At 38.5% G+C, this 8,789-nt stretch overlaps 1 protein-coding gene across 1 annotated transcript; it reads right to left on the minus strand.

Annotated features, from left to right (window-relative positions):
* Window positions 1-4,549: 4,549 nt before the first annotated feature.
* LOC139130618 (P-selectin-like) lies at window positions 4,550-8,227 on the minus strand. Its single transcript, XM_070696368.1, has 5 exons — window positions 7,966-8,227; window positions 7,254-7,427; window positions 6,324-6,500; window positions 5,736-5,909; window positions 4,550-4,728 (listed from the first exon to the last, which is right to left on the minus strand). Exons 1-5 carry the CDS (start codon window positions 8,225-8,227, stop codon window positions 4,550-4,552), a joined length of 966 nt encoding a protein of 321 aa, XP_070552469.1.
* Between the last annotated feature and the right edge of the window lie 562 nt (window positions 8,228-8,789).

The following is an 8,789-nucleotide window of genomic DNA, read 5'->3' on the forward strand; positions in this document are numbered from 1 at the left end:
GTTTAACCTACATATAGACTTGATTTCATTCCTTGGCAGAAGACCAACTTTATGAGTACACGTTGAGTTCATCATCGTGACGAACATATTTTGACGTCAAGGCACAAGGGACTCAGGCTCCTTGTTTGTTTGTTTGTTTGTTTATGCATGTTTGTTTATTTGTTATGTGTGATTATTTCCATATACAATAAAGAACTAATAAAGAGTTGTATTTGTGTAGATATTTGTCTATAAAGAACGGTGCTTGTTTGTTAATTTGTTGGTTTTGTTTGTTTACAAATATAGTCAATAAATTATACTTTAACAAACACTAATACAATCCCACACATGAAATAAAGTATACTCCGCCTTTGCCATGAGCAGTAAGCACTCATCTGTGTCCACCACTCTCTCAGAATACTCACCCCTTCTAACAACTCACAGGGAGTGCATCTCTGCTTGGCATTTTTTCCAAACTACCATATTTTCAAGTCCAGCAAAAGAAAACAAACAGAATAAATGCCTGACAAATAAAATACCGCTCGTGTGCAGAGAACATTACCTGTACTTACTGTATCCACTCATTAATTTACTGTAATCGGATGGAAAGATTAAAACCGGCGATTTTTCACATCGTACCCCCAGCTTTCTTTGACGCAATCCAAGTGCCACGCTTTGTCGGGCTTACACGTGATTTAAATTCAAATTTGACCAATCAGATGGCGTGTAGCTCCTGCATCGCTATTCACATTACCGTTGCGAGCCTCTTCCAAAAGAGAACTTACATCGATAAGTTTTGCCCTGGTTTTTGTGTCGCCTTTAAAGCCGCAATTTTCAAAGCCCAGTTTTTTCGCATTAGTGGAAATCTCCAGCCAGTCAACCACTTGGCCAGTACGATGTTTGATTTCTATAACATTAATTACACAAACTAATCTCAGATTTTTGTCACCTTTTGCTAATCCTGCAAACAGAGTTTGTACAAGCGTTTGGTTGACGGTCGGTTCAAATCGCCTACGGTCGAATTTCCTAAAAAATCGTCTTCCAGTCGCATTAGAATTTGAATATAACCACAGAGTTCCATCGGCAGCAGCTTCGCGCTGACCATTTAGCAGTCTGTCTGCGTTTTTGCGGCCGGGAAAAAACTAAAAAGTGGCATTTTCTGAAGCGTGTGCCCGCGTGTTGCCTGTTTGGTGTCCACTTACACAATGAACACCGCCATAGTTTCGCATCCTTTTAAAGGGAGGCTCCGCCATTAAGAATCAGTTCACGCTTGTCGCTTGATAATGTGAGTGCGAATGTGAGGGACATTGAGGGTTTGTCTGAAAAGTCAATACTACTCCTATCCCCGCTGTCAACAAATTAAAAAGAGAAATTCTTTATTCAACTACAAATTTCAGCCTGATAAAGCCATAGTTTTGTAATATCATATAAAATAGTGCTACAACCATTAGCGTTGCGTGTCAGTTCAGTTACTGAAAGTATTTTACAATCCCAGAACCCTACCACAAATCATAGAACGTTAAGGAAGAAGTTTCACCAATTTTTTTTAAACAATGGTCAATCAATTTCAAATTTGCTCAAAATCAACATTTAACTGGCAAACAGACCTTTGGCTTCTTTAGGGAAGAGCATGAGAGTCGTTCCATTCATGGGTGAGCACCATTTCAAAGCAGAGTGGGCAAAGCAGAAAATATCAGATTTCGATCAGTTTGTGTTTTGGTATGATGGTGAATTCTGCGACCTTTACAGCGATGGATCGCATCGGATCGAATGTTGATGATGATGAAGTGTTCAGTACAATATCAAGATTCACCGAGATGGTCTGTCATGATCGAACGAAGCACTTCCTATGGCACTATAAAAATCATTCGGTAAGAATACGTAAATGGAATTGGTTGGGAGTGAAAAAATGGGCTAGCAGGAGATACTTTCAAGCCACAGAAGGAAAGAAATTTTTTATTTGTGCAAAAACATTAAAAATAGCAATTTTATCACCATATTTTGAACTCCAATGGCCGTTTGCACCTGTGTTATCATCTGATAATTATATTGAACATTGTTTTCAGCATGGAATTCAAATAAAAAAAATTACTCGTTATCGCTGAGGGCAGTCATACATTTTTATCTTGCCACCCTCTTATCACAAATACGTTCCCCATGTTACAGCACTAAAATTGGTTCGCTGTTTTCTATCAGCCCCGAGCTGGTTCATCGCTCTTTGGCAAGGTATGTTCTGTGATTTGTCAATTTGCATCATTGTTCTGTGTTTAAACGACAGATTCATCAGTGACTTTGCTCAACCCATTTTGTGTTCCAATTGCATCCCATCTACAGAAAAGTTGATGTTATTGATGAAATATTTCAGTATACAAAGATCATGTTGAATATACATCATGACGTTTTGCGGGAACAATGAGTAATAATTTCCTTAATGCTTACTCTGGAAGCAGAAAATCGCCGCCTGTTCATGATTCTTGTAGCGTTAAATGTGTTACACCAAATTCAGTCAGATGACGGGCACTCTGCTTTTCTGAATTGATAGTCTGAATCGAGTACCATTAAGCATTGTTACTTAAATCAACATAAGCTTGAAAATAAACTATGTGATGATACAAACTCAGATGTTTAAAGATAACTGCCTGACAGAAGTTATAACAGAATGCCGAACCGATAAAAATACCAACTACAGATGTATTGAATAAGCTGCATGGACGTTACCACCGCCAGCACATCGGCCGCATTGTTTTGTTCGCTAACGCCGAATTGCATATACGTACGTACTTACGCACCCACGCGTCATCTCACGTAATGCTTATGTTTCTAAGGCTGAAGACAACAGTTGAAGGGCGCCCGTGTGCATAGCAGTCGTCAAGTGCATTTGAGTGTGAGTTTCAGAGCCGCAGTCATAGTGACGTATCCAGGCATCGTGTAGTGAAAGAATAACTGTATTTATTCCCCCTCTCTAATACTGCCATCCGATTTCCGGTTGGCTCCAGGCGTATCGCCCGATGCGCAGAGTCAGCATTTATGCCAAATTCATCTAGTTGTAGTACAGGCCCTCGGAAATGGGGTCTATAGTAGTTGTACGTCTCTGTGAGTTGCTTGAAGGCATGTGCACTACTGTGGTGCTTATAGTTGCCCCTTGCTATGTACTGTATAGAGAAATTGTCGGAGAAATACTGTGACCGCGTGTTACTGTGCTATGGAAGACCAGTCACGACATGCTACATGCGAGTTTTTTAAACTGCGATCTGTGGTTAGGGTTAGGGTTAGAGTTAGGGTAAGAGGTTAGGGTTAAGGTTAGGGGTTAGGATTAGGGGTAGGCGTTAGGGTTAGGGTTAGTTAGGGTTAGGGTTTAGGGTTAGGATTAGGGTTAGGGTAGGGTTAGGGTTAGGGTTAGGATTAAGTCGCAGATCACAGTTTAAAGATGCAGGTGGCATGTCACTGATCGTGACCGGTCTTCCATACTGTGCAATACTACAACTATATTTACCATAGACCCCATTTCTGAGGGTCTGTACTACAACTGCGTGAATTTGACATAAATACTGATTATCATTTAGGTTTCCAGTGCAGTTTGGTATTTATGCAAAAACACAATAATGACAAAAATATTACATTTTACCAACAATATTCCCAATCATAAATTTATTAAAAGCGTATTTTTACAAGATTGTTATGATTGCTAATACCATATTGCCCTGTGGGTATGCTCCCATGTTTGTATCACAGAGTATTCGCTGTGAATAAGCCGGATGTTTAGCGTTTTGGGCACGAAACCTGACTAGATACTTTCCTGACTGATACTTTCGCTCGACGGCATCTTGCAGTAAGTCTGTGACTTCCATGATATTGAGCCAACAACTTGTATGTATGTGCTGTATGTATTATCTTGTGCCTGTCCAGCCCATACTTTACAAAATACCGAAAATGTGTGTTTAAAATAGGCAAATCATCATGGTGCAATACAAGACTAAAAACAGTTTCTCTCTTCCAGACCTATCATCATCAAGGAAATTTGTTAAATTCTTTCATGCAACGTGCATTGAAAAAATCTTTGAAGGTAACTGAATGTAATTAATACTTTTAACAGGCAAGAACCTTGCATTTGCCACTAAGAAGAGAGATTTTTTGTTAATTTTTTATGCAACATGCATTCAAAAAATCGTTGAAGGTAACTGAATTTAATTAATACTTTTAACAGGCAAGAACCTTACATTTGCCACTAAGAACGAGATTTTTTGTTAATTTTTTTTTATGCAACACCCATTCAAAAGATCTTTGAAGGTAACTGAATGTAATTAATACTTTTAACAGGCAAGAACCTTACATTTGCCACTAAGAAGGAGATTTTTTGTTAATTTTTTCATGCAACATGCATTCAAAAAATCTTTGAAGGTAACGGAATGTAATTAATACTTTTAACAGGCAAGAACCTTACATTTTCCATTGAGAAGGAGAGGGTACTGTAACAAGTACCCTCCTATCATGAAGAACCTTGAATGTGCAAATGCACATCACAATGTAAGTTTTGTGAAACAATCAGAACCAGCTTGGGACTTCCATTCATCTAGTATGTGCAGGTCGGCAGTGGGTTATTCCAAACACCATCATAGCAAGTCGTTGAACTTGATCCCTCCATAACGTAGCCAATGTTGCAGGTAAATGTCACGACACTAGTGTGATAGAAATACGTCGGCACGGATTCCTGTTCACCATTAGCAGGCACACCGGGATCAAGACAGTCAGCTGTGAGTGCGAAATGTATTAAAATAAGGGGTGAGATGATTCACTTGAAGACTTAGGATAAAGTTTACAATTAACTGTGGTGATCATGATTTTCTACAGTCATTTTATGCAAACATAAGCCAAGACAAAATTTCAGGATAAAAGTATCATTTGGCTTTTGTGTTTGTTGACGGTTTTCATTTCCATTATTATAATGTTTTTGTATAAAATGTACCTTACACTGCAATAACAACTACTCGGCCGTTCAGAATGATAGCGATTGATTTGGAAACAAATTTCGTACTTTCTCGTAACAAATGTATCAGTGCCTTGGTTCGACACAGAACTTTAGGTACATTGTTGACACGAACACATACATTTTGCTGCAGAATATTTCATCATAACTTTTACCTACTAATTATTGAGCCTTTTAACATCTCAGAACATATATGCTATATACGATTTTGTGTATTTCCCTGTGTCATGTTGCGAAGTAGTTTATGTCGAAGTTAGTTCAATATAGAGTTCTATTCGATATTGAAGCTTCCTCGTTAACTGTATTCAATTAAATGTGTTATTTTAGTTTTTAAAACTACATGTGACCAGTCAAAACTAAGGATTGTGGGAAGGAATTTTTGCCATGAGTTATGGAATTTACATACCTGGAGTATTTTAAATTACAATCTGTTGGTTTTATACATTTTAGGATTCATTTACGAATTGGCAAGCTTTCGGATGACAATCAACCACAGGGTACTTTTAACTTATGAGCCTGCTAACGAGTTATTTAGTGAGGGCGATAAGCCCCCGTGTTGGTAATCGGCTGAACAAATTAATGACGGTGATTTATTTAAGAGACATAAACTGCTTTCTTTTAAATACTATACAGAGGTAGCGAGGTAAGGTAAGGCTTGTATAATGCAAAGTTTAATACATGACATTAATTAATCATATTCATAACTTCTAGCCGAATAATGCTTTCAGTGCCCTGTGAATCAACAAGCTAATATTCTAATGATATATAATACCTCTACACACTGCGATGTCTTCACTCCATACACCATTGTCGCATTGGATGTAGTCCGGCCCTTCCAATGTGTAACCACTGTGGCAGTCAAAGGACACATACGAACCATGGGTGAATTCACCGGTTGCATCCCCATTTGGGAACGGCCCAGGGTCAGTACAGTCCGATGGTCCAGCTGAGAAGAAAGATCCATGAAGTGAAGAACATCCATTATGGAGGTTTATGTAAGGTGCAACTGTCTGCCTGTACCCTGTCGCCAGCCTTCTACAAACATTGCATCTTGCTGAATAAGCGAGTATGGACATGCATAGACTTCATCGAACCGGGGCAGCTATTTGACAGCAGAAAGTGTTGGTAGCAGTTGGTGGGCGAGCGCGTGAATGACAAAACAAGGGGGCGAGTCAGCGAGTGATCAATTGATGAATATGTGAATGAGTGAAAGAGTGAGCGTGTGAATTTACAATTGAATGATTGAAAGAGTCAGCCAGTCAGCCAGCAAGTTTGATGTTTTGTGCTCCAACTGTGCAGAACATGGAAATAATAACGACTGTTAATTTCCATACGGACAGAGAATCGATGTTCAACCTACATGTAACACATGTCGGCAGTGGGTTATTCCAAACACCATCATAGCAAGTCGTTGAGCTTGATCCCTCCATAACGTAGCCATAGTTACAGGTAAATGTCACCACACTGGTGTGATAAAAATACGTCGGTACGGTTTCTTGTTCACCGTTTATAGGTACACCTGGATCAGCACAGTCCGCTGTGAGTATAAAATATTTAAACGAAGCAAGCGTGAGGGGCCTCACTTTAAAACATTGGACGGACTTTTTCAATGAACATGTGGTAGTCATAATTTTTTGCAGCCATTTTATACGAAAATTGGTGCAGGCTGAATTGAAAAGGAATAGCATCTTTTGCTAGTGCGTTTGTTCATGGTTTTCGGTTCAACTGTTATGGTATTTTTGTACAAATAATGTACATTAAAATGCAATATTTTCAACCTATCGGACTTCGGGAGCGTAAGAAATCGATTGGGAATCAAATTTTGCAACTTTACGTAATGAAAGTTTCATTACCAGGATACGATGGGAAACTATACAGATAAATTGTTGACATAAAAATGTAATTTTTGCCACAGAAAATTGTATTATAACTTTTCTACTAATTATCTAGTCTTTTACTGAAAATCTCGTTACGTATTGCTATCTAATATTTTGTGTATTTCCTGATGTCATGTTGCGGCGAAGTGTACATCCAAGTGAGTTCAATGTAGAGTGCAAATGGATATTAGAAGTATCTCGTAAATCGCACGTAATTAACGTGTAAGTTTAGTTTGTTAAAACTACGCGTGACGGATCAAACTACGGATCAACAGAAGAAATTCTTGCCACGATGTATGGGGTTTCATACCTTGAGTCATTCAATAAAGGTTTTATTCATTTTTAGGTAGCAGTTACGCACAGGTAAGCCTTGGTATGACAATCAATAAGCTATTCTTAATGACATATAGTACCTCTACACACTGCGATGTCTTCACTCCATACACCATTGTCGCATTGGATGTAGTCCGGCCCTTCCAATGTGTAACCACTGTGGCAGTCAAAGGACACATACGAACCATGAGTGAATTCACCGGTTGCATCCCCATTTGGGAACGGCCCAGGGTCAGTACAGTCCGATGGTCCAGCTGAGAAAAAAGATCCACGGAACTACATGTAATACACATCCATAAGTCGACCTCTCTTATTCTGGTACTTTAAAAGTGCAACTATCACCAGCTAGCTATAAACATTGTATTTGGCTTTGTAAGCGAGTTCCGACATGTCAATACTTCAACAGACAGTGGAAGCACCTTTAAAGCACCAGTAGCTTGGAAGCAATTAAAAGGCCAGAGAATGAGTGAGTAAACGACTGTGCGAGCCGGCGTGCTAATAATTAAATGAATGAAAGACAGTGAATAAGTGAGTGGACGAGGGAGTCAATAAGTAAGTAAGTAAGTAAGTAAGTAAGTAAGTAAGTAAGTAAGTAAGTAAGTAAGTAAGTAAGTAAGTAAGTAAGTAAGTAAGTAAGTAAGTAAGTAAGTAAGTAAGTAAGTGAGTAAGTAAAACAGAAAGTCAGTAACTAAGTAACAAAGAAATAAGGTACATAAGTAAGCAACAGGTCTTGTGCTACATTAGTAGGAATTGCAATGTTCCATAACAACTGAAAATGGATGTTCAACATACCTGTAACACATGTCGGAAGTTGATTATTCCAAACACCATCGTAGCAAGTCGTTGAGCTTGATCCCTCCATAACGTAGCCACTGTTACAGGTAAATGTCACCACACTAGTGTGATAGAAATAAGTCGGTACGGTTTCCTGTTCACCGTTAACAGGTACACCTGGATCATCACAGTCCGCTATGAGTATAAAATATTTGAAGAAGGCAGGTGAGAGACCTCGCTTCAAGATATACGGGGTTTTCAACCAACATGTTGTAGTCATAATTTTCTGCAGGCGTTTGTACAAATATTAGTATAGGCAAAACTTCAAAATAAATAGTATCCTTTGACTTGTGTGTTGGTTCATGATTTGTTGGTTCCATTGTTATGGTATTTTTGTACAAACATGTATAGTAACAATGCAATAATTTTAATTGGCCGTTCAGGAGCAAAAGCAATCGATATGCAATCAAATTTCGCAATCTAACGTAACGAAAGCATCACGGCCATGGTCAGACAGGAAAGTCTAGGTTAATTGTTGACATAAAAATATATCTTTTGCAGCAGAAAATTTTATCATAACTTTCTTTATAATTGTTTTGCCTTCAAGCACCTCCATAATTATATGCTTTATATATTTTTGTGTATTTGCTAATGTTATCTTGCGAAGTACTCTATGTCCAAGTGAGTTTAACATAGAGTTCACAAGCATACTAAAGATTTCTCGTAAATTGCTCGTAATTAAAAGTGCTATTTTAGTTTGTCAAAACCACATGTGACGGGTCAAAACTTCGCATGGTGAGCAATTCTTCCATGATGTATGGGGTTTTCATACCTAGAGTCAC

The sequence above is a fragment of the Ptychodera flava genome, chromosome 4 (assembly GCF_041260155.1).
Source record: "Ptychodera flava strain L36383 chromosome 4, AS_Pfla_20210202, whole genome shotgun sequence".
In the NCBI taxonomy this organism is placed as follows: Eukaryota; Metazoa; Hemichordata; class Enteropneusta; family Ptychoderidae; genus Ptychodera; species Ptychodera flava.

Coding starts and splice junctions, on each gene's coding strand:
- LOC139130618 (XM_070696368.1), bottom strand. CDS start 8,227: ATGACTACAACATGTTGGTTGAAAACCCCGTATATCTTGAAGCGAGGT. Junction 5,910..6,323: donor ACTGCCGACATGTGTTACAT/GTAGGTTGAACA, acceptor CTTTCTTCTCAG/CTGGACCATCGGACTGTACT. Junction 4,729..5,735: donor AGACATCGCAGTGTGTAGAG/GTATTATATATC, acceptor TCGCACTCACAG/CTGACTGTCTTGATCCCGGT.